Below are 26,062 nucleotides of genomic sequence, written 5' to 3' on the forward strand. Positions count from 1 at the left end.
TTCCTAAAGGGTTTTGTGGTAAACCACGTGGATTGATACTGACCAAATCCATTTGTGGATTTTACACCACCTAACAGATTTTTGGGGTACAATCCGGAAAATGGATTTGGGCAGATTCGCTCATCTCTAGCTACAGTACTAGAATTCAGATAGTTGTCTACAAATGAGAGTTTGAGCCTTTTTGGTAATTCTAACCATATTTGCCCAGTTGGAATGAATCCACATAGTTTGGACATGCGAGAAGGGTAATATGAATAACAAAACATGGAAATCTTCCGGAAAGAGCCCTTTCTGATCGGGATTTGCACAACTCGCGGCTATTAGAATATCCCCCAGACAATACTGTCCACGGTCACATTGAATAATTTATTTATTTATTACAACATTTATATAGTGCCCTTATCCAGAGCACTGTACATTAGTTAGTAAAACTTGTTTGGTTGGTGGGCTGGGGAGGGAACATTATGGACCGGGCTGTGGGTTAGGAGCATTTAAGAGCTTTGTTGGTTGGTGGGCTGAGGTGATACTGTGATACTGTGATTTACAAATAAAAATTCAAACTGAGGGTGCAAAGAGAGGAAATACATCAGATCAATAAACAATCTTAACGATATAAGAGATTTTTATTTGTCAAGTTTCTCTTCTAGCATACCTTAATTTATCTCTATTTTTTAAATTAGACAATTTGTCCCAAGGTATAAACATACATGTTGAAACATTCAAGTAAATTACTTAATTTAGAAGGGTTAGATTCAATCAAACAATGTAAAAATATGCTTTACGGTACATTTTAGGCAAATTTACAAATGTTTGGCTACAATTGGCTCAGAGGAGCTTGTTCCACTGCCTATCTATTCTAAATTGTTGAAACAATATCATATACTATTGGATAACCAACCGCTCAACCTAAATCCTAAATGATAGTTAACTAAGGTGCATAGGGATACAACACAATTCAATTTGCACTCAAAGTATAGGTATATTGACATTCCCTGACTAGTCTAGTCACTTTAATACACCTATACTTTGAGTGCAAATTGAATGGGATTCAGTGTAGGTAAATCTGTCTTACACTTTTGTTGGTTGAAACAATTTTATTTATTTATAAAATGTTTTACCAGGAAGTAATACATTGAGAGTTACCTCTCGTTTTCAAGTATGTCCTGGACATACAACTGGACATCAGTTGGGGGGTACGTGGGGTTAGGTGCGTGTTCTGCCAGAGGGGGCTCGGGGCTGGTAAAGCAAGTTGAAACGAGGGGGCAGGTACCGGGATGTACTTCCGGGTGCCCCCTCTTGCATTACCCAGCACAGAGAACTTTCTGGAGCGGACTGGCGGCACGCTATCTCCAGTTATTATTATGTTTATTATTAGTATCGGCAGTATGTAATATTAAGCATTTACCTTAAAATAACAAACATATATTTATAAAAATAATGCAAATATATTCCTCTATAAATTAGAAACCTGAGAATTTACAAGGGCATGATATGCCCCTTTTGTTGCCAGCAGCTGGCTATGAGTCCCTTGTTCAACCACTTCTCCATTCTGTATCACTGCAATGATGTCAGCATTCTGAACGGTTGTAAGCCGATGAGCAATAACAATACAGGTTCTGCCCTGTCTGGCATCATCCAAGGCTTTTTGAACTATCTGTAATGTAAGTGAAAAATGAAGGAAGGTTATGTTTAATTTACACCAGGTTAACTTGTTATATAGTATTTGCTAGAAGATGGCAGAATCATTTAGGAACATCGACCAATAAAACATTTTGGAACAGTAACTTATGACAATGACATACTTTACATTTCTTTCATTTTAAATAAGCTAAATAAACATCATAGTCACTATTTGTTACACAGTAAAGATGTTTTGAAGCCCAAACCATATAGTACTGCAGTACTTAAGAATAAAACTTCCCCTGACAAATTATTTTGTCACATTATAAGGGACGTGTCAGATACAGAGGTGGTAGCATTCACAAAATGGAAACAATCGCATACTAAAAGCACATCACACCTGTGATGTGTAAGGGTAGCAAAGGAAGTGACAGCATGTTCTGTGTCCACTGATAGTGACACAGAGGTGGGTCTTTCTGGAACCTATATATTACGCATCACTTCCTAAAGTTAGTCTGTCAAGTGTGAGTCAAGTGAGAGTTCAAGGTCTGCTGCAGACAAGTGCAGTGTGCAGTGAGTTGCAGAGAGTGACAAGCAAACCCCACTGTGTCCAGGGCTCTGGCACAGCTGGTAGTCTCCCTTAGGGGAGAGGTGGCAGAAATATACCTGGCTGATTAAAGAGTCAGGAGGGATCATCCTAATGAAGTGCAGCTATAAGATGTGCGGCTAAGTCTCGGCCGCTATGATGGGCAGTCTGCCATGACTGATACAAATAAAGATGCCCTTGTTCAAGAGACCCTTTTTGCCTGAGACTGGAGTTATTCAGCAAGAAGATGCACCCAGGAGTTCTCTTCCAGAAACTCCTCCCTGCTATCGTGGGGATCTGGAAGGGATGGAGGCGCTGTACCAACTGTGAGTAGAACTCAGCACTACCTCATACTCCTGTCATGGTGAAATCCCCACTACCAATGAGCGGGAGACCCAGGAGTGATGGGAGCCAGCAGGTGCACCACACTACACTGAGATGTAACTGGGGGCAGATTATGCACAGGAGGGCCCATATGAGATTGGTTAGGCCTCGTACCGTTACATATGCATTGTATGTGTGGGTGTTTTTGTCAGTGAATTAATAAAGATGAAGAAATAAACTCTCACAATATGACTGGACTGCACTGCACACTGGAAAAGATGAAAAAGGACAGAAATGCAGTCTGTGCGGCAGAATGCCCAAATAATGCCAGACGGAAGATACAATATTGTGCCCTTTGGATGAGAGGTTAAAAAAAGGGAGAGCCGCATGTTGCTCCTGTTTTCTTTTATAAAGAAATAATGTTCACCTTATGTATATGTCACAATTTATTATTTGTATGTATACGTCACAAAATTATAATTTTTTTGACGTAACTAATTAAATGAAAACACTAAAAAGAACAGTGATTTGTACCTTTTCACTTTCCGTGTCAAGAGCAGAGGTGGCTTCATCCAGTAGTAGGACCTTCGGATTTCGAATCAGTGCCCGTGCAATTGCAATTCGTTGCTTCTGTCCTCCCGAGAGCTGAGAACCTTTATCTCCAACGCGTGTGTTATATTTCTACATTGTAAATAAAAATGTTAAAAAAAGAGTAGTGAGCTACAACTTATCGACAGCATACTACGCAGAGACATTCAAAAAGTGTCAAGTGATGAGAAAAAACATCTGTATTTACATCAGGTAAGTTCTCTATGAAAGTATGAATGTTTGCCGCCTTTGCTGCTGCTTCGATTTCTTCCTGTGTAACTTGTCTGCTGTTGCTGCCATACTGGATATTTTCTGCAATACTGCAGTCAAAAAGGATGGGTTCCTGGGATACGATGCCTAATTGGGACCTCAGCCACATCAAATTCAGAGATTTTGTATCAGTTCCATCTGCAAACTGAAATAAAAGAATATGATTACAATATGTTTTAAATACATTTATTTTAAACACATATTTTAATTCTTATTCACTTCCATTTAAAGAAAAACATTCCATAATTAAAATTTTTGGAATGTATTTATCTTAATAGAAAGTCAAATACGTGCCTTGTGATTTCTCATTGCTCTTTCAAAATATAGCAGCGTACAGTATCTCAGGCTTACAAAATACCAAAACATACAGGCTCATATTTATTTCGATGTTCTATGCATTTGGACACCTTCAAGTGAATGGGCCGTAAAGTGTTTTTGGTACATTTTTGCTAATGTCCCACAAACAAATGTGGACCTCTTCACCTTATTTTTTTTAAATATATTTGTATTAAATTAGGCAAAAAGTATATCTAACATTGAACATATATTGAACATGAGAATGAACATGAGAATACTAACATTGAAGTATTTAACTATGTATTTTGTCACAGCTCCTTGGAGGTGTATGTCTCCTCCCTTCCGGATAGAGCTCCTAACCAATTCTAAAATTAGCATAAAGGTATTTTATACCCCATTGTCAGTCTACACTTCACCCTCCACTGAAGAGTAGGAGTGTGTTTTTGGCTGACAGAAAGAAGAAATATGTGTAAGTATTAATATTTCACACTAGGGTATATTTGTGCACCTACAGTTTACCTTTATAATAAGGGAACTTTGTTACTGGCTTTGGCCAGCTTTTAACTGAACTAAATCACATATAAGCATATGCTTCATTTATTTAACCCCTTCAGGACACTTTCAAATACTTCACAAAGTTTAGTCCATAGGACAATAAGAAATTACATATATTCAGTGTAGGTACCTGCTAAACGGAGTCTAGCTTGACGAGGTCGACAGGTTTGAATCCTGTTTTGGTCAAAAGATGCTACCAAATGACTCCTTTGTTATACAGACATAGGTTCTAAATGTAAAAATGTCACTAGTATAATTTAGCCTAATTGGTAAGAGCACAGGAATTGTTCTTCGTTTTCCATAAATGTAAGGCCAATCCTTTTACAAGATGCATACTTCACAAAGGGGGGAGCACAGGTAATATGTACAGTATTTGATATTCAGTAATGTTTTGTTAGATCAAAGATTGATAGAAGGGATGCGCCTCACTAGACCTAGGGCAACACATGTCGTCATGCTAATATAATTGGTTAAATCAGTAGCAGAATGACCAATCTTTCTCTCTTTATATTACCAAAACAGAAATATTTAAGCTAAAAAAGTAAATTGTGAACATTTATATCTTACCACTTGTCCGTCTATTGGGTCATAAAATCTCTCCAGTAACTGAATAGAGGTGCTCTTTCCACATCCACTGCTGCCCACTAGTGCAAGGGTCTGTCCTTTAGAAACCTTAATATTTAGTCCTTGAAGAACGGAAACATTTGGTCTTGTTGGGTAGACAAATTTGACCTGTCTGAATTCAAGGTTTCCTTCAAAATAACTCTATGTTGAAGAGAAAATAACATGTTTGTTATTGTGTTTTGTTCAATTGCATTTGATTTATACATTACACCTTTTCTGCAGGTTAATGTAGTTTATGTTTTATAGATTGAATAATACCTTTCTAGTGATTTTAACAGCCAAATAATTACAGATTTCTAGATGATGAATAGACAAGACATTGAGTATCTAACATGTTACATTAAAAATAGCATATTCAACCTTTTTTAATGCATTCATATGTTAGATCCCTGGGTTTTAAAGGGACTGCTAAATATTAGTCAGTCCCCTACATGGGGTTAGGCTTGGTTGTTGTTTCCTATTCTGACTTTGTATTACTGATATGAAGGTGCTTTCTGTTTAAAGCTGCTGGCTAAGAAAGCCTACGTTATCTTCTCATAAAAATGTCTCCGTTTTTTTATTCTCTGCGCACATATCCTACACTAGGAAACAATTGTTACATTGACATTATTGGCAGCAATGGTGGGAGGTGGTGGTGTTGATATACTTGCATGTTTAATGTTATCCCAGACGCCATAACACGCCGATTAAATGCGCCTACGTTTAAAGTTTTTGTGCCGTTTGAACCTTTATAGCGGCAGCGGAATACTGCGGTCCAGATGGAATGGAAGGAGAAAACATTGTACTATTTAGGACATCACACTGTTAATATGATTGTATCTCCTTTTTCAAATAACAATGAACAAGTCGGCTATCTATATTCACTTAACGATAGTGGGCTGTGGCTAAATTTTCCTGAGAGTCCATATACTTTCCATAATTGAGGGGAGTGCAATGATTTCTCCACAAGAACTTGATGTCTTTTCATACTGTATCCCTTGGTAAATTCTTCTGTATCTACACCAACCAAACTGGTCATAGTGTTAAGGCAATTATTTGATTGTAGCAAAATACAGCTCAACCCCCTTATAACGCTGTGCTTGGGGTCCAAAGCATCACATGGCGTTATATGCGGATCGCGTTAGAAATAATGTACAATGGAATGCATTGTACAATAAAGTATTTAAGATACCAATAATCGTGTTGTAAAGTATTCATAATTCCGAAAATTGGGAGCCATGCTTCATCGCGCTATAAGCGGATTCGTGTTGTAACGGATCGCGTTATAACTGGGTTGAGCTGTACCTGCAATTAAATCTCATATACTTATAATTCCCAAGTCTAGGATCAAAGACAATTATAAAATAGAACTAAGGTCCTAAGGACTTTTTTATTAAAGTCAATGGCCGTGTCCATGTCACTGCGCTGGAATTGGCAGTAAAACTATTTTACTAAATAAAGCCCTAAGAGTTTAAGAAGTCAGTGTCAATTTATCAACAATTTAAATTAATCCAATTTGTATATTTTTACCAGTGTTTCGCCTGTGTCGCTGTAGCTGTCAATGGGTGGTTTTCTATCCAAAAGCTTAAAAATACGTTGAGCTGACACCTTTGCCTTTCCAAAATCAGGTGCAAGAGAAGTTGATTGTCCAACATTCATAGCAGCAAAAATAATTGCAGAGAATACTCTAAAATAAAGCAAAACAATGTAAAAGTGACACATTAATACCGTAGTTACTATACAGTATTATTTAAATAATTAAACTATTCTTTCTAAATGTAAGCATACTCCAACTAAGGCCAGATGCACAGAGCTCTGTTATTGACTTAACAAGGTGTTATATTAAGTTAATATCTTGTTAAGTGCTCACAGGCTTATTCAAAGCTGACCAATGCAGTATTAATATAACCTCAGGGAACATAAGTGCTCTCTGCTGCAGCGTGCGCTATGGCATGAGCGTTTGCTGCCTTGGCCGCTGCGTTGCATGACCAGTTTTTCCTAAAGACAGTCAAATTGTCTTCAGAACTGGCGATGAGTGTGGTGGCCACGCCCCCAGCAGTTCAGCCAATAAGGGCGAACCTGCCGGGTGACGTCATGGCTGCGCCACGCCCCCGTCTTTCCCCCTGCAGCTCACCTCAGACTGGGGATCACAGCTGCACGTGCCGCCAGCCTGGCAGGCGCGCGTGCACGCCAACACCGGGGTCGTAGCCTAATGGTCTTTGCGTCCACTATAGAGGACATAAGTGCTAAATATATGCAAAATATATGTTTCCTCTAACAATGCTTATCTACAGAGATCCCTTATAGTTAAAACAGAGATTCAACAATGTATTAGTTACTGTAGGTCATCCTTAAAGGTTGCATTAGCTCACTCCAGAGCCTGAAATATGGGCAGAGAGAGATGGGCAGAATGTGCATGGGTGAAAGTGACCTTTAGGCATGATTAACCAGTTAATATGTTGCCCTCTACCTTTGTACAGGGCAAAGGCTTTAGAGAGCTCTATAATATGATAAGCCTGGCTGGAAAATACCAAGTACTGTACGGTATATTTTTCACCTAATGTTGTACCAAGTGGTTGTTGAAGTAATGTGCTGGGGTCTGGAGAAAGTGGAGACATGTGGACTAGTGGACATGGCAGTGTGGACTACATGACCATTACAGTTCATTGGTTGTGCTTTCCTCCTTGGAAAAGAGACGGTGTGTTTGAGGTGGTGGATGGTGATGGTCCTGATGTTAACAGTCTGAGTAAAAAGCAGTACTTATAGGAGGCCTAGATCCTACCCTCAAACATATACAGGAGTGTGACAAAATAGGCAGCAAGTCTTCCTTAAATTCATAGGAAGCTCTGCCCTGTTGCCTGTTCTCATCAAAGTAACCTTAGGGTTAATGTTGAGCACCAGGGTTTTGCCATTGTATTTTATTATACGTTATGCTTAAACTATATAAAACAGTTATCAAGAGTTTTAAGAGGTTTTTGGCCTACATTGGTTAAGAATCTCTTGCAAAAGGAGCTGTAATAGCATCAGAGTTAATTATATTAGTGTTTGATATTGTATACTTGGACACTGTGATTAGATTATGACCATTGTTAAGGAACCAGGAAGAGGTCAACCACCTGCAGAGAGGACTTGCTTTTGTAAAATGAAAGCATTATTGAAAGAACCAAGCTGAACTGCACCCTGTCTGGGATTTGCAACACCTGGGGTTCAAATGTTTTGAATGGGTACTCAGGCTAATATAAAAAGGCCAGATCTGATGGAGCAGTGTGTGCTGACAGGATACAATATGATGGTCCCTGTATAGAGAGTCAGTAGTGGGGAACTGAGGAGACCCATTGCAGGGGTCAGGGGCATTCAGCAGAAATGTGGTCTGTGTGTGAAGCATTGGCTGGAGCTATTTGCAGTGCTGGATCATGGTGGTAAGTCTCATTGGAGCGAGTACTGCAGGGAATTATCATAGTAACAGTGCAGTGAGATCAGAAATCCCACATCACTTGGAGGAACGCTGTCTTGAAAGCCAAGCTACTGCATCCTCCAAGGGTATGTTTCCAGCATCCAGCTGAGGTAGATTATGGTCCCACACAGGGCTAGGCAGCCAGGAGGCTACAAAGCCACATTTCCCTTTGTATCGTGTGAAAGAGTTACCTTCCTTTTGTGGCATTCAGCTTTGGCAGGTGGCGATCCCCACCATACAAGCCAAATAGCCAGGTGGCTACTAATTACCTTGGGCTGGATAGCCAGGAGTCTATAAGCCATTTTGCCCTTTGTGACCGGTAATGGACTTTCTTTGTGCTGCGGCATCAAGAGGTGGTGGACCAATACTTCTGCTTACCAACCAAGTAGAGAGGACCCTTTTCTTGTATCTGTCCTGGGTATTGGAAATCACGGTTGTTGTGTCCCCGTGCAATAAACCCAAAGTTTAATATACTCCCTGTGTCTGGATAGTGTAACCTGTGTCTTGGGTAGTCCTAGATGCTAGTATATGATTGTGCCTACCCTCAATGACCTCTTGTCATGAGTCACCCCCTGATGTAACAATTAACAACTCTGTGATCAGCACAGTTAATTACTTCATCATGACATGGATAATTCTGATCTTAAACATGTATAGAATATTGTTTTAAATTTCTGTAGTGAGAAAAATGTAATTGGAACTGAGTCTGAGACATCTATGTGACGAAATGGACAACCAAGCTTCCTAAAAATCCCAGGAGGCTCTTAATGGTCGCCTATTCTGGTCAGGGTAACCATGGGGTTATGGTTGGGAATCTGGGTTTTGCCCCTTTATTGCAATGTACCTTCTGTTATGAAATATATGAAAAGCAGTAGTGCTGCTTGATTTCAATATATATTGTCTGTATGGTATAAAGTGTTTTTTCAGTCTGTGAAAGCTGTAGGACTGCTTTTTCCTAATGTATTTTCTATACACATGGATATCTGTCATACTTAAACTATGTAAAACTGTGATGTACAGCTCTATTCAATATGGAAATGCAGGGGTTAACTCTCTCTCTCTTGTAAAAGAACGTTTGGTATTGGACACTACGATGGGATTAGGCCCATTGTTGAGGAACCAGGCCGAGGAAGCACCTGCTGAGGGGATTTGCTCTGTAAGAAAGCTGTAAGCCTCGTATCTGTATTTTATGCCTGTGGAGGGGGAAGGCCATGTATATGCATTGTCCTAAATCTGCCTACATCCTATGGACTATTCTAAGGTTAGGGATGATCATATTTGGGCATCATTTTGGGCTTCCTGGCCCACAATCAACCCTAGTAATCTCAACAACTGGGCCTGGGGCCGTGTGCCGAGACCAGAACTATTGTACCGACTGGTTGGCATTTCCCTGATTGGGACTGGGTTATAACTACTCCTTCTCCCCAGCCCCAAGTTAGTTATCCTGGAGAGATCTCAAAGTGCAGACACAGGTTTGCAGGGGCCCTGTAAAGAAAGATCTGACAGGGAATCAGCGGAAGGGGACTGAGGAGACCCAGTGCATGGGAGCTGCAGTCTGTGTGTCAGTGTCGGATGGAGCTGTTTGGAGTGCTGGCTTGTAGGGGTGGGCCGCATCATCGGGAGACCCCCAGGGAATGATCCTACTAGCACCGGAACAGAGGAGACTGGCAACTCCTCATCACTTGAAGGAACGCTGCCTGGAAAGCCAATCTGGAGCAGACTCCAGAGGCACTTTGGGGTATCCAGCTAAAGGGGTTAATGATCTCCACCATACCAAGTGAATAGCACAGAGGATATTAGCCAATTCCTAGTGCTTTGTTCCATGGAAAAGCTGGGAAGTTACTCAAGACCTGGGGGTGGATTTGGTGGAGTATTGAGGCTCATCTGGAGCCATCACAAGGACTGTGAATACACTATGAATGTGAGTATTTGCCCCCATGCCATTCCCCTGTATTTTATATCTGTCCTGGTTGTTGGAAACACTGTTGTTGTACCCCCTATATAATAAACTTAAAACGTATTATACTCCCTGTGTCTGGCTAGTGTAACCGGTGTCTAAGGTAGCCCTATGGGGCTAGAATACGACTGAGACTACCCTCAAAGGCTCTGGTGGCAGTGCATACCCAAAGTTCTGGGCACTGATCATTTACCTCTGGTCGTGAGGCACCACGTTACATGACAATCTATATTTGGATGAGTGACTAAGTGAAGTGAGTAAAGACATCTACACTTTGTGGACACTTTGGGTGTATTATTTTGTCTGTTTTTTGTTTGTGTGTTCTCTCTCCACGGGCCAAACTTCTTGACTGATTCTGATGACATTTTTAACGTACATTTCTGCCATCCTAACGTAGCTCTGCAAGAGCTTTCAACCAAAGTGGTCAAGCCCCTAACTTTGAATACATTTGTACTTTTTTTAAGTAAACAAAATGAAATGGAAACATATTGAACGGATTCTTCATACAAAACATTAAAGCCTTGATATATCAAGCTTCGGTAAACAAAGAATGCTGTATTACCACCAAAAAAAGTGTTATTTTTATAATGCAATACATCATTGCAGCATCCATACAAAATAGGCCCAATACTGCATTTTATTGTGTAATCAGCCATACATTATGTTCTGATATTTATTGGAACAGGATTAATGGCAGATATACAACAATTTTTTTAAACGCCTACTCCAGGCTGGTGTTAGTCCTATCTTTCCTATGTATTTAAAGGCCAATATATTGGCAATTATATACATGGGCAAGATAAACTAAATCAACCTGAAATAAATGATAAAATATACTTTGAATATATCATTACAGTAAATATGAACCCCTTAGTAGTGATCCACTAGTCATAGTTTACTAACCGCTAAGGTAATCAAGGGATTAACCCCGACCTCCTCCCACCCCCAATAAACCTAACTTGACTAATTTTTGGAGATAACTCCAGTCTTCCTTTCACTGCTTGATGTATCTGGTCCAAAGAGAGGAAATTTAGTGCAATATATTTAAATAATGTATCAAATGATGTGGTTCATCATGGCGGTTGGTGCCATAATAGTATTTTGCCTATATTTCTACCTCTATTAATGGACTAATCGGATCTGCAAATTACTCCTATTAGCACATTTCCCAGGTGTCCCATGGGTGCCCATTTCTTGTGCATAGGTGTCTCGTGTTGTCTGATGGGATATATATAAAACACTTGGGACTAACAAATAATGGTCTCTCTCCCCTTTCATCTCCAGCAAAACCCATATCTCAGGGTTTGAAATTTTTGGGAGAATCAAATATAAGGTTGAGCGAATTTGTGAAGCAGTCTGGATGAGCTGAGCAGAGAGAATCTGCATTTCCCAGCACAGGTCTTATAGGCAACTGCACTGTTTAATTTAATTTTATTTGTACATAGTATAGGATCAGGTGGTCTCTGGAACTGGATTGCATTAAATTCAATTCCGCGGACCCCCTGCTTCCCTCAAGTTTAAATATCCCGCTTCACGGACTGTACCTTGGGAAGTAGCGGCCACCGTAAATGAACGTAATGCATTTTAGCTCAGTAGACCCCCTGCTTGAAAACAATAATCTATCTATCAATCTATCTATCTTCTTTACCTTAGTAGCTAACCGCTAAGGTATTGAAGGGGTGGGTGAAGGTTGTAGTTGCCCCTGCATGGGTGGTTAGGCTTCCCGGCAGGGGTTGACCCCTTTCTTACCTTAGCGATTACAACTGCTAAGGTAATGAAGGGGTTAACCCCTCCTGCGAGGTCTAACCACCAACACCACCGCCACATAGGAATGGACAATAGCCCTATTAGCTAAATATGGCTAATAGTGCTTTCGCCCAATGAAATATGTACATTGCAATAAAATAAAATACAAATTACAATCTAATAATAAAAAAACAAACTATTTAATCCATTGATTGTCTCTGTTGCTATCTATGCCCTCAAGGGAATCATTGTTATTCCTTTTTTAATCCACGTGTATATATTTACACTTGTTTCGGCGTGATTATTTGTTAACATTAAAGTTTTGTTATTTTTCTGTTTTTATACAGACTTTACGTCTGCCACTTTTGCTTATCCATCAATAGGGTAGTGGGAAAATTGTTATTTCAGTGGATACTAATCCTTGTACTCTGTACTAGTGCACCATGAGTGCGTGCAAAGAGGGATCTAGGTGACTCTGTTCACCATTTGTGTTTGTGCTGTAAAATATACTCCGCCTGATGTAAATCGCTTTTCCGATCTCGCCACCCTTTAGGTGGTGGGAAAATAAAGAAAGGCGTGACGGAGGTGTGATGGAAGCAGAGCGGAGGCGTGGCGGGAGGTGGGGCTAGTCCCTTGTTCCCATTGGATGGTTGCGGTCACGTGACCGCTCCTCCGCTCCCCTCAGCGCCGAAATTTTAAATCTGCCTGTCTCCTTCAATTTGCTAAGCGTTCGCACGCATGCGGAAGCGGCTCAGCGGGATCTGTGCTACCATGCCTGCGGCCTTAGGTTGTGGGGGAAAAAAGTGATTATTTAACACGCGGTTTGCATCTGGGAGCTTTGTTAAAAGCAGTTACTGGCAAAAAATGCCAGTTTCATCATTTTTTGAGCTACCACACGGCTTGTTAGAACCAGAGTGATAACGCTTGTAAAAAAGCAGTTTACAAGCGATTTTGACATGTTATAACAGCTTTGTGAATAGCTACACTTACACAATCGCTTGTAAAAGGCACTTTACAAACGTTATCGAAGTTTAGTGACTAGGCCCCTTAGATCTCCAGATTTACTGTTTTAATAGAAATATTCTTTTTAAAACGTTTATTTGCCATTTGTCATTGGCCATGAGAAAACATGAAAATGATTATTATTATAATTTAATCCTTTTAATTCTTGATAGTCATACCGCTTTCTGTCTTTTCGAGCCATGATTCTTCTAAATTGAATAGCTTGACTGCCAGAATCAACTTCTTTAAATGCATTGCTTTAAAGTTAACTGCAGGCTGGTCAGCCAGCAAAGGATTAATATTACAATAATGAATTAACATTGCTATTAATAAAGTACTTACATGAACACATTCTCAAATTGTGTGTAGCAGTGTGCAATAAGCCAAGCTCCGAATCGAAATACAGCTGCATTGACAAAGTAGTTTATTGACTGGGAAACAGCATAAGTAGCGCCATAGATAGGAGCTTTAGCCAACGCATCACTAAAGTAGAAAAAGAAAGGACAATAAAAATTATTGAATAAAATGCCAAATGTCAGAAAATGTATAATTCGACATGAAAAATATAACAAAGGAAATCTGCATTTTTCTAGCACATCAAATAAACTATGCAGGGCCTGCACACGTATTCTCCTGTTGGCAAGGAAGCCACCGGGTAGCTATGCGCAGGGCTTCCTTTTGCTGTCTACACGCATACATTATTCTTCCTCCATAGACGCGGTTTAGTGACCATCAGTTGCGCACTGCGGGACATGTTGCGTGCGCACTATTCCTGTGGTCGGCATGGACGCCATAGGGTAGTTAGGCGCAGGGCCCGCTCTGCGAGAGTGTTGATGCGCATGCACCATTTTCCTTCACTGAATTAGTCAAGCTGCCAGCAGTTCTACGTAGGTAAAGAGGCGCCATATGCGACGGGAAGTTGGAGCAGATTCATGGTCTCTACAGGTTACCGGGTATGCGATTGGGAGTTAGGTGACGTATGGGCATAGATGTTGTTGTTATGCACGGCCCTTATCCCTTACCGTAGATACAGCTATCCCATTGGTACTGGTTAGTAACAATTTTTCCTATTGGTGCTTGTTGGAGGTGGGCTGTACCTGGGATGGTTAATTCGTTTTTTTAAGTGGTTTCAGGTATTTTATTGTATGATGTTGGGGGTATATATGGGTGTTTAGAACAGTCACTTGTTGCAGCCCTGAGGAAGGTCCCTCTACGAGGACCGAAACGTTGGCGGCCCTGTGTTCACAATACACACTTTTTTGTATCATCATTGCGGTGTGCTGTCTTCTGTCATCAGGATCCTCCTGGTTACTACACGTCTATATGCTTCATATGGGACAAGCATCTGCCTTCTAACAAACGTGAGTGCAAATCTCCATACCAATGACTATATATATATATATATATATATATATATATATATATATATATATATATATATATATATTTATATATATATATATAATAAATAGAAACAAAGTATCCCACGTAAAGCATTTTGGTGTAAACAAGTATAACAAATTTATTAAAGACACATCACATAAATGTGATGTCTTTAATAAATGTGTTATACTTGTTTACACCAGAGTGCTTTACGTGGGTTACTTTGTTTCTATTTTTGTTTTCATATCTTCTTTATCCCCAGCACCGTCAGTATCCTATTGTTATTATTTTTTTATAGGCGATTCTACTGATTTTGTTTTTTTCATATTTAGTCTGTTGCAGACTTGTTTTTGTGTTGTGCGTATGTATGTATATATATATAGATATATATATATATATCTATATATATATATAAATAATCACATTAATAGTTTGTTTCAAACAGTCAGTCAGTTACAGATGTACTGTAGCAAACATTATTGTTCCCATTACCACAACAGATTGCGTTAAAAAAAACGTGCTAAATACCGCATACATTAAGAAAATGATTTTCATTTTGACAGTCAAATGCTTGCATTAGGGCAATCTAGTACATCAACAGAAACTACATCTAGTTTAATGATAGATATATATATACACAACTTTAAGCACTTTATTTTAGATGTATTATTTTTAAGTTTACAAAAACTGGGACAGTCTTACCTGTATGGTCCACTTAAACTTTGAGTATATCTTTCATAAAATGCTTCTTCTCTTGTCAGTGACACCACTGTTCTTATATTTTCAACAGCTTCAGTTGAGATCTACCCAAAAATGATAAACATATTATGTACCTTTTTGAAAAGCGGTTTTGAGCATATAATGGATTGTATTCACATTAGAGATGTGCAAAATGTATGGGAAAATCAGGCAACATTTGCCACTTATTCATAGAAAAATGTTTGCAAAAATAGTCCAAAAACTTTTTGTCAAGTGTCACATGAGCAATGTGCAAGGTCACATGACCATTTTTATACTGCCATGTACTTGAAATGTCGACAGAAAAAATTAAAAATTGAAGAAATATACGTTTTATTTCAGCAGAACTTTTTTCATCTTTAAACATTGTTAAATGTTGCAAAATTTTAAGGATATGTGGAACTCTTTGATAAAGCGCGGTGTGCTGCTTGAAACGTGTAAGAGTGGATTTTTTGCAGTGATGTGCCATTAAAAGGTTTGTACAGACTTAGAAGAATCCCGGTCTGCATTTTTTCCCCAAAGCAGCTGCACCGCCTCACCAATCTGTTCTTATGTGAAATTAAAGAAGTAACGCCCTCAGTTTTTTTTCTTTTCAGTTTTTTAATTAACTTTTTTTACAGGCTAGGAAACAGCGGCCCTTGCAGAGCCAATCAGCACTATTTTTAGCCCTGGTGACTCACCGAATACAGACACACAGTACATACTGTACCAGTATAGTTACCGGGTTCAAATCTTCCTCTGGGGGAAAAATATGGCAACCAAACCGGGTGCCAAAAGGAAGCCCCAACATCCCTGGTTGCAGCTTCCTAATGGATGGCTATTTAAATGCCTTTAAAAAAAGGCAGGAAGAAAAACTAGGAATGACACCAGTGAGTATCTTACTGTAAGGACATATGGGCTCCTTGGAGCTGAAAATAACAAGAATCATCTCCAGAGGATCCCGCTTCCAACTCTGCAACACTAAATGGGGGGGTTAGTTTGTCAGGATTGCTGCATTAAAACAACATTTATGAACACATTTTGTCCATAATCCAAGTGACTGTACTAGCGGCATCCCCCCACGAGTCACCTACGGCTCTCTCCAGCGATCGATACCATTGTACAAATGTGAGTGTAATACCTGTGTGTGTTTATGCCACATTATACCCTTATGTACTACACCATTGTGTGCTCTCTTTCTTTATTGCATTTTCGGGAGGTACACTCAGAATTTATGGACCCCTTTAGCCCACCAGATAACTGATTTAACACCAACAGCATCAGAAGGCATCTATTGTACAAGGGCTCCAGTCAGAGAGAGAAGGGTCTCTAACACGTCTGTTATTCATCCATTTATTGTGAGTGAGACCTATTTAGAGACTATTGTTTGCACATACTGTATTTGGTCTGCACTATTATTTCTTCCATTCTTTTTCCCTGTATACCATCCCAAGATTTGAGTGCTCCCCCTACCTACATAATATGGGTCTGATAGATAAATAAATATGATATTCTCTGCCACATATATATAGAAAAGAGTACGTGCATGAATGTATTCATATATAGCCCCATTAGAGAATAATTTAGATGGCACTTACTAATACTCTCTGTTGTTTTTATCACAGTGATATGTATACATTAAACTAAACCCAAGTGTTCCTATTTCTATGGACCACATAAGGGTTAATACAGAAAATAATTGATCATGGTATGTAATGCATGAGAAGGGAGGGGGCATCATAATCCTGATTAAGCCAGCTTTCCCATTGGCGAAATGCGTTGAGTAGAACTGCCCAGGAAGAGAGAGGATTGGTGCCGAACTGCTGCCTATCACAAGCCATACCGGAAGTGACGCGACGCATTGGAGACCGTGACGGAGCGGAGTTCCAAACGCATACCGGAAGTGGCGCGACGCATTGGAGACCTTGACGGAGCAGAGCTCCAAAAGCTGCAACGCGAGCCAGACAGCAGATGACCCAGTGCGAATAGGTCACATAACGGAGGCGGCGGGGTGAGCTTCAGCACTATCCTACCTTAACCACTTTCACCTTGAGTGATACATGCTGTTTTACTATTTTTACATTGTGAGTGCGCAATTTTTAGCATCAATATAAAGCATTAATTTTGTACCATTGATCTGCACCATCGGTATTTTTCTTTGTCCTTTGTCCTTTCATGCCCTAACCGGGTCTTTTCAAGCGCAGCCGAGTTATGTCCGTGGTTCAGTCAATGAGGACAAACCAGCTTCGTGACGCGTCCGCCACACCTCCAGACCACCTCCCCAATCTCCTGCAGCCAAATTCACTTACTAGAAATAGGAAAAATGAGCACAGTGGATAGAATCTGTGTGATGTGTGTGATCAATCCCCTGAGGAAGTGACGAATCCCCGTCACGAAACGCATAGGGAGGAGCCAATTTTGATGTGCCGGTCAGGTGATCAGTCCAGCCGTAGGTGCAGTGACACTGACATCATCATCGCAGGCCGCAGTCACGGAGTCATGTGGAACGCAATTTGTGTGTACCGAGTGCACGGGACATTCGGTGGACTGTGAGAAGCCGTGTGTGGGTCTCAAGCCTTAGCGACACTTCAAATACATTGCTTTTAATTGACAGGAACATTGTGTGAGGAATCAGGGATCGCGGCGTCCGCGCCCTGGTTCCTCTGCTCATATATTCCCCCCTGCTGCCGTGGCGCGCATCCCTCGCCAGCGCCACTCACCTCTGGCGGTTCTGGGGGTTCCCCGTCGTCCTCGGCGTCCCCGGTTTCCAGCAGTATCTCACGCGGCCGCCATATTGCTCGCTGTTCAGGCGCGCGCCGGGCGAAGTTAATTTATTCACTGCTCTGGCAGTGAAGACCCGCCCCCAACACAGGAATATGATCTCCTGTCAAGACAAGAGTCCTCACCTGCCTGCCAATCAAGGGAACCTATCCAGGATGGCTCCACGCAGTCCTCCAGGTCTGCCTTCACTTCTGATTGGTCAGCCACACTTTATAATGCCAGTCCTTCCTATCATTCATTGCTCGACATAGTTTTCACTTGGATTACTACTCTGGCGTTTTCTCTCTTATTCTCTCAGGTTACGACTTGGCTTGGCGGACGTCTCTCTCTGGCTCTTGACCCCTGCTTGGACAAACGACCTTCCGGAATTCTCCAATCCCAGACTTTGGCTAACGGCAACGACAACGGCATTTCTACACCGGTACCGGCAAGTATTGCTAGCTAAATAACACCTGGCCTGGCAACGCCAAATCACCACACTCCGGACACGCTCCCTTTGCTGCGGGTGCGTGCTTCTATACGTTCCTCACCTCAGTGAAAGGAACGGGTCTGGTCTGTGGGCAGCACCGGCGTAACACATTGTAAGTATGTTTCTGTACTTGTGAGGTTGCACAATAAAGTTTTAAACGTTATTGCGCAATCCGTTTCTCTCTTTATCCCACAATACTGAGATTCTTAGACTGCATGAGGATGGAGACTGTTTGGAGATCCAGCTGAACCAGAGACGTCACGTGGGGTTTGTGCAACTTTGGAGAAGACAGGACTTAGACGGTTCATCACACAGATTCTATCCACTGTGCTAATTTTTCCTATTTCTAGTAAGTAGGCACCATTTGGGACATCCGTTGGGAAGGCAATCCTTTTGCTGTACGTTACTGCGCAATGTCCTGTCCCTGCTTTTGTCTCTTCAATTAGGACCCCCGTTTATAATAAGGGAAGAACTTTTCTACAGTGGGGACTACAAACTCACCAGGAATAAAAGACTTTCCTTATTTCATCTCAAGGACGCAGATTGGTTATATCCTTTGAGGACTTATTCACTTATTCAATTTATATTAATTTGAAATGATCACTGTGTTCACCATTTGTTTATCACTATTATTCATCATTTGTTGTTCACACACAAGCGCCAGGGTCATTCACCTTTTATTTGTATATTCACCATCCATTTGGAAATTACATTGGGATAGTCTCCACATTAGGGATCCAGGCCGCTAACACGTCATTTAAATTTACACACCACTGTGCACTGCACTATTTTATCTTGATCAAGCGCTATACATAGTACACATTCATTAACTCTTTTGATATACTGGACAAGATCTTGGAGACGCAGACGCTCATCCCTGAGGGTATGGAAGTGCAGGAGGGTTGTTTGTATGCTGTACCACAATTTCACCAGAAGATCCTTGAGTGGGGTCATTCCTCTAGGTCTGCCGGTCACCCGGGTATGAAGAGGACTTCCGATTTGCTCAGACGCACCTTTTGGTGGCTTAATATGTTTAAGGATATCAAAGAATTAATTAACTCCTGTTCCATTTGTGCTCGAAATAAGTCCACCCGCAATACCCGTCTGGTCTGCTTCATCCCTTACACATTCCAGACCGACCGTGGACCCACTTCTCAATGGACTTTATTGTTGAGCTTCCTGTTTCTCGTGGGATGAATACTATTCTCGTTATTGTTGATAGGTTTTACAAATAGGCCAATTTCATTCCTCTCAAGGGTCTTCCTAACTCTGCCACCCTGGCAGATATTTATATCAAAGAAATATTTCATATTCATGGAGTTCAACTCTCTATAGTGTCCGATCGGGGGTCACGGATTTCATCCAGCATGTATGCCCATCTCTTCCAATCCTTCCGGAGTTCCAGCAGCAGATTCCAGGGTGAACTCGCTCCAAAATTCTTGGAAGAGGATTCAGAAGACTCTGCAGGAGGCAGTACTCAAACAAAAGACACAGGCAGATCGCCATCGCCGTGAGGCACACAAGTTTAGGCCAGGAGACAAAGTGTGGCTTTCTTCTAAGAACATAAGATTGAAGACACCTACATTGAAACTGGCTCCAAGATTCTTGGGTCCATTCACCATTCTCAAACAGGTCAATCCTGCATTGGCATCTTAAGAGTGATGCATTTAAAGTGATAATTTTAAGTGATAATATATAGTTAGACTATAGTTTATATATTTACTTTTCTTCATGCAAGACCAATAACCTCAGCTGATATGACCTGGATCTAATTGCATTCTCTTCACAAGTATGTCCCTGATCTGCAAGTCCTGTTTTACAAGAATTATCCACCGGCTTCTATTATTGATCTTTTGGTATGTCCCTGATCTGCAAGTCCTGTTTTAAAAGAATTACCCACCTGGCTTGTATTATTGATCTTTTGGATGTCCCTGATCTGCAAGTCCTGTTTTAAAAGAATTACCCACTTGGCTTGTATTATTGATCTTTTGGTATGTCCCTGATCTGCAAGTCCTGTTTTAAAAGAATTGCCCACCCGGCTTGTATTATTGATCTTTTGCCTCTCCCAACACTGACTGCACATAACTACCTCCTGCACTACTACTAACTCAGCCCACTGCATAGACCCAAGCATTGCAATGCAGAAAAACATTTGACAAGGTAAAGGCACACCCCTGCTGTTTAATTTGCACAAACTTGGCTCAAAACAGCTCCATACATCTTTACCTACCTCTGGCATAATGAACCTGGTATGTACCTCAACTTTGTTCTTTCTAGTGGCCTCATGGAAATATTACTTCCTCTATCCACTACAAACTCCTCCCTCCTGGCCCACGCCCAACATCACCATACACCTTGGATTACTCAAAAGCTGTGCACTATCTACTGAATGTTGGTAGAGAAGTCTGAAAACCAGCACACCAACCACCGCACACTCAATTGGCAAACATCATAAAGTTACAACATGCAACCTCCTAAATCTTAGAGCAAGTCTCCTAAAAAAGAATGAAAATCCCAATGACTCCTGTTAACATGTTTGATCCCATTTTTGAGAGTCAAGTACACTTACTCTTCCAGCTTCCTCTAAAGCCTTTTGATCCTTTGATGCATGACCAGCCATGGATTTCATTCTAATAAAATTGGCACCAATCAAAAAAGGAACACATGCCAAAATGAGCAGAGTTAGCTGCCAACCATGCACAAAGGCAATAATGATAGCCGCCAGCAGAGTACAAACGGTCATAGTGATTATACCCAACCGGCTTCCAGTAGCCTAAAGAAAAGACATGAGTAAAAGCAATATTAAAATTGAAAGAGGAACTTGACATTTTGTACATTTTTAATAGTTACTATGAATTAGTGTTAAGTACTCCAAAAGATGTTAAAAAAATCTTTGAAGTCCAAATCTTTCTCTGTCTAAACGAGAAACACAAAACAATACAAAAATTATAAAAGGACTAATGTATATGTATGTGCATATAATGTTTATTAAATCATAATATACGTTATTTCTACAGTAACGTTTCACTTATAAATGTTTCAGTTTATTTTGGTATTCAATTAAAATGCCTTGGAAAATACATGGTTGAATATATCACCACTTTATATAGATGATACATTTCCTTACTCATTCTTACCAGAGGAAAGGTACTAAACCACTAAAATATAAACTACATAAAGGGAAATAATAAAAAAAATTACGAAGTTCAAGTCCCTTTCACCAAATGAAATGTGTGCATTTAAAACACACCATATTTTCCATGTATTTTATTGTTTGACAACTGTCTTGTCTATTCATTGCTCAATGGGTTTTGATTTATCATAACCAAAACTATAAACCCTTCAAGGAATCCATGTCTAAACTGAACTAACTACTAAAATAGTATGCTGTTAAAACAATAATAATTTTTTTTTTTTAAATAATGATTTATATATACCCCTTTTACTTGAGAAGCATCTGTTGCAAGTCTTGTAAGCAAAACACCAACTGCATTTGCGTGATCATCAAAGAATCCAATATCCTGCAAGAAAATGTATTAATATACTGTATCAAGTATCACAATTGCAAAATGCCTATGAAGCAGAAGTTGACAACTGTACTTATGTTTCATACTCATTTTAGTCTAACACTTTTCTTGTTAAGCATTATATTTAAGTTACCGTTTTCAAACAATATAGGCCACTGGTGCTCAAGTATACATTACAGTAGTACTTGAGTTACTAAAAATAGCAGCTTTTCAGGGCAATACTGTACATATCTAAGCAAGTTGTCTCTGAGAATTATGATGGGTTAATACTGTAGCTTAGAAATGAGTTAATGAGAGAAATCCTAAAAATATGGTCTGATAGTACTGTAGCCCTTGAGGAGTGAACTTGAGCACCATTGTTATAAGCTAATAACTTCTGAAAATAGAACTGGTTCCTTGTAACTCAAGATAAAGTGTTCATAGTCATGTAACAACTGATAAATGTGATCTTTATGCCCATATTTGCTATTTATATATTTATTAGTCAGGTAATTCCATAAAATATTTTCTGTTGCCGGAATACACCTTCATTCATGTGCTATTCACTGAAGTTTGATCACTGGCGATATTGCACCACCAGGACAAAATAGCACTACTGTAGCTTTTATCACCTTTCTCAGACAGATACTAGGCCATTCTTAACTGTATACAGTATATACAGTACTAGCAACTATATAAATATTGAAAATGTGAATGGGTCGCCTGTAATATGTAATAGATCATTACAAAATGCATTAATTTAACATGTCATTTTTCAATATTAACCTCTTAGACAAACTAATCTTCTAAGTATTCAGTAATTAATTTAGTTATTACTCAGGATTGGACAAACTTTGTTCTACTTGCTGTTATAGTTACACAATTTGCAAAAGTTTTTACATAACTTACATTAATGAATAGGGACTTGTTATATAGTTTGTGTAGCCACAAATAGCTTTGGGTGAATTTGTTTGGTGAATATAGATACTGTATCAGCAAAGATATTGCATATTACCTGTTTTACTGACATTTGACACCAAATATTATTGCGAATTTAATAACCTTTAATGAATTTAGGTCATTGCTGTGTATTTAAAAAAAACTATAAATGCAGCTAAACTGAGGTAAAAGAGATTCTGAGTCACTTAGCATTAATCAAAGCACAAAAGGAAAATCAGGGGAGCGTCAATACCTAGAAGAAAATAAATAAAACTACCATAGTGCATAACGTAATAAATAAACACATAAAATGGCAGAGCTCTCAAAGGAGCGTATATGCTAGATGATAGAAAAAATGTCCATCCATAGATAGCAATCAGGAACAAAATAAGGAGGTAAGTAGACCCAGAAGAGAGACACAGAGCCAAAAAAATAAAAAAAGCCAAAACATTTATCCGACAATGATAAAATTGGAGGCTTACAAGATACCAGATGGTTTACAGCATTGGTGTAAGGGTAACGATGTTGAACCGAGTCGCGTTCTCTGGAACTCTGCACACCGCCGCTTCTGCCACCGATCTCCGTCCTGTGCTGCTGTTTGGAGCCGATACGTCACTTCCGGTTTTTCGTACGTATAGCAGACGCCACCGGAACTTCCAACCGCAGACTCTCTCCCTCTGGATCTCACACTGAGGGTTACGCTCTAAGCCGTCATCCCGCACGGCGAAACGCGTAGAGCGTAACCCTCAGTGTGAGATCCAGAGGGAGAGAGTCTGCGGTTGGAAGTTCCGGTGGCGTCTGCTATACGTACGAAAAACCGGAAGTAACGTATTGGCTCCAAACAGCAGCACAGGACGGAGATCGGTGGCAGAAGCGGCGGTGTGCAGAGTTCCCGAGAACGCGACTCGGTTCAACATCATTACCCTTACACCAATGCTGTAAACCATCTGGTATCTTGTAAGTCTCCAATTTTATCATTGTTGGATAAATGTTTTGGCTTTTTAAATTTTTTTGGCTCTGTGTCTCTCTTCTGGGTCTACTTACCTCCTTATTTTGTTCCTGATTGCTATCTATGGATGGACATTTTTTCTATCATCTAGCATATACGCTCCTTTGAGAGCTCTGCCATTTTATGTGTTTATTTATTACGTTATGCACTATGGTAGTTTTATTTATTTTCTCCTAGGTATTGACGCTCCCCTGATTTTCCTTTTGTGCTTTGATTGTGGACCTTGAAACAGTCCTCCAAGAGTTTGAGAGTTTTTTTACTTTTATCTTTACTGCACAGTACAGTATACATTTTTGATTCACTTTATCACTGTTTTTTACTGCACGGTTATATATAGATAGAGTGTTTGAGCGCCATCTAGTGTCGTTTCTGTATCACTTAGCATTAATGTGTAGTACTTTTCTTTGAATCAGTATTTTTCATATAAATGAGAGTTAAAAGACATTGAGTAGTAAAGCAATACACATTAAAATGGATTGCAACCAGTTCTAATTCTCTTTCCTTATTTTTTTTCCTTTGTGTATCTTTAAAACATCTGCATGGTTTGTGTGGCACAATATGCTCTGGCTCACAAAGCATAATTTACACAGATATTAATGCATTAAATAACGCTTATGTAATGCAAATCCCTATATAAATAAACATAATACTGCAGCTTTAATTAAATAATAATTAATTCATTCATTAAATGGTTCATACTGTACCTGTCGGAGCAGTGCCTTAAATGATAGAGACCGCAATCTCATGGTCAGATTTTCACCAGATATTCCAAAAGCGAACCCCTGAAGTGTTAAAAAAATATCACTATTATGCTACGGTAGTCATATGTGCATACATAAAGTATCTCTTGTATAAACCTTTATAAAATAAGTTTTAATAAATGTTGCTTAACTGTGCAGTTACTACTTTTCTGTTCACTAATATAGCATCAAGTTATCGATATCAAGCTATCTAAAAAACTTGATGTTAAGTTCAAGACAAATATAATATAAACATTTGCAATTGTTTCGCGCAATGCATTGTGAGAGGCTTTAACTAAATGGTGTGCAAATAACTTTCTAATTATATATTTTTAAATGTTCTCTACTACCTGGAAAAATTGCTGCTAATAGGAATCTTTGGAACATGGCAGTATTTGAAATAAAATTGTATTCTACAATTCCTGTCTTACTGAAAAGAACGTTTCTCTCCCCCAACTGGGTGCTTGATTCTTTGTAATCTGTTTTCAGCCATTTACACTCTATTAAGACAGCACTTACAAAAGATGCCCATGACCTACTCACATCTGTCTTAAGGTCATATCTCCTGACTTATTCTCCTGGATCTTTCTGCTGCCTTCAATACTGTTGACCATCCCCATCTCCTGCACACTCTCTACTCCATTGACCTCTGTGATGAAGCCAGTGTTCCCTTCTGTGTTGTCTCCTCCTCTTCACTCCCTCTTTCTTTTGGGGTTCCACAAAGCTATCCTTGGCCCACTGCTCTTCTCACTCTACACCTTTTCTCTTGGTTAACTTATACAATTTCTGGCTTTCAGTATCATCTCTATGTCGATCACACCCACATTTACCTCTCCTCCTCTCTTCTCTCATGACACCAACTGTCACCTGCAATCTCCTCCTGGATGTTCCATCATTACCTGAAGCTTAACATGTCTAAAAAAGAACTAATGCTCTTTCCCCTTCCACTATCCCTTCTACACAAATATGGTCCTTCACCATCAATAATACCACAATCGCAAGCCCGTGTCCTAAGGCTGCGGACATAGTAAGTTCTCCCGTGCGGAGGCGGGCGGAGGCTGAGGGAAAGCGGGTGCTTGCCATGGTACGCACGCCATCCATGGGCGTGTCTCTGGGCGTGCCATTGATGTCACGGAGCTGGTTCGCCCTCATTGGGCGAACAGCTTACGTGACCGGCCTGTCGCACCAAGAAATCAGTTTGAACTAATTTCTTGCGCAACGCGGGCCCCCTCCCGCTTCCGCACACGTGCACCCGCATGCCACACAGAAGCGGTCACTGCGTTGGGCAGTTTGATCGGTCAGCATGCTTACGCCTCCGCACGGTCTGCCCGACCATGGACGCAGCCTATGTGTCATCTTTGACTCTGACCTCTTCTGCATTCCTCGCAATCAATTCCTCAGTAAGTCCTATAATTTTCCAGCTCTGAAATATTGCTATGAATACGCCCTTTTCTCACTTATGACAATTAAAATCTTTATTTACTCATGCATCTTGTCCCGGCTTGACTACTTCTTC

The 26,062-nt window shown here is 40.1% G+C and overlaps 1 protein-coding gene across 3 annotated transcripts in view; it reads right to left on the minus strand.

Annotated features, from left to right (window-relative positions):
- Positions 1-351: 351 nt before the first annotated feature.
- The window catches only part of LOC142463888 (ATP-dependent translocase ABCB1-like), a 279,892-nt gene continuing 254,181 nt past the window's right edge, over positions 352-26,062 (minus strand). For all 3 annotated transcript variants that reach the window (XM_075566711.1, XM_075566713.1, XM_075566712.1), the window contains 10 exons: positions 24,511-24,588; positions 21,790-21,873; positions 20,922-21,125; positions 15,088-15,188; positions 13,345-13,485; positions 6,374-6,530; positions 4,808-5,005; positions 3,327-3,533; positions 3,065-3,211; positions 352-1,654 (listed from right to left, as the gene is read on the minus strand). In XM_075566711.1, the coding sequence (XP_075422826.1) occupies positions 1,454-1,654; positions 3,065-3,211; positions 3,327-3,533; positions 4,808-5,005; positions 6,374-6,530; positions 13,345-13,485; positions 15,088-15,188; positions 20,922-21,125; positions 21,790-21,873; positions 24,511-24,588 (1,518 nt within the window). In that variant the 3' untranslated portion in view covers positions 352-1,453. The remainder of the gene's footprint in view (positions 1,655-3,064; positions 3,212-3,326; positions 3,534-4,807; positions 5,006-6,373; positions 6,531-13,344; positions 13,486-15,087; positions 15,189-20,921; positions 21,126-21,789; positions 21,874-24,510; positions 24,589-26,062) is intronic.

The sequence above is a fragment of the Ascaphus truei genome, chromosome 12, assembly GCF_040206685.1.
Source record: "Ascaphus truei isolate aAscTru1 chromosome 12, aAscTru1.hap1, whole genome shotgun sequence".
Lineage (NCBI taxonomy): Eukaryota > Metazoa > Chordata > Amphibia > Anura > Ascaphidae > Ascaphus > Ascaphus truei.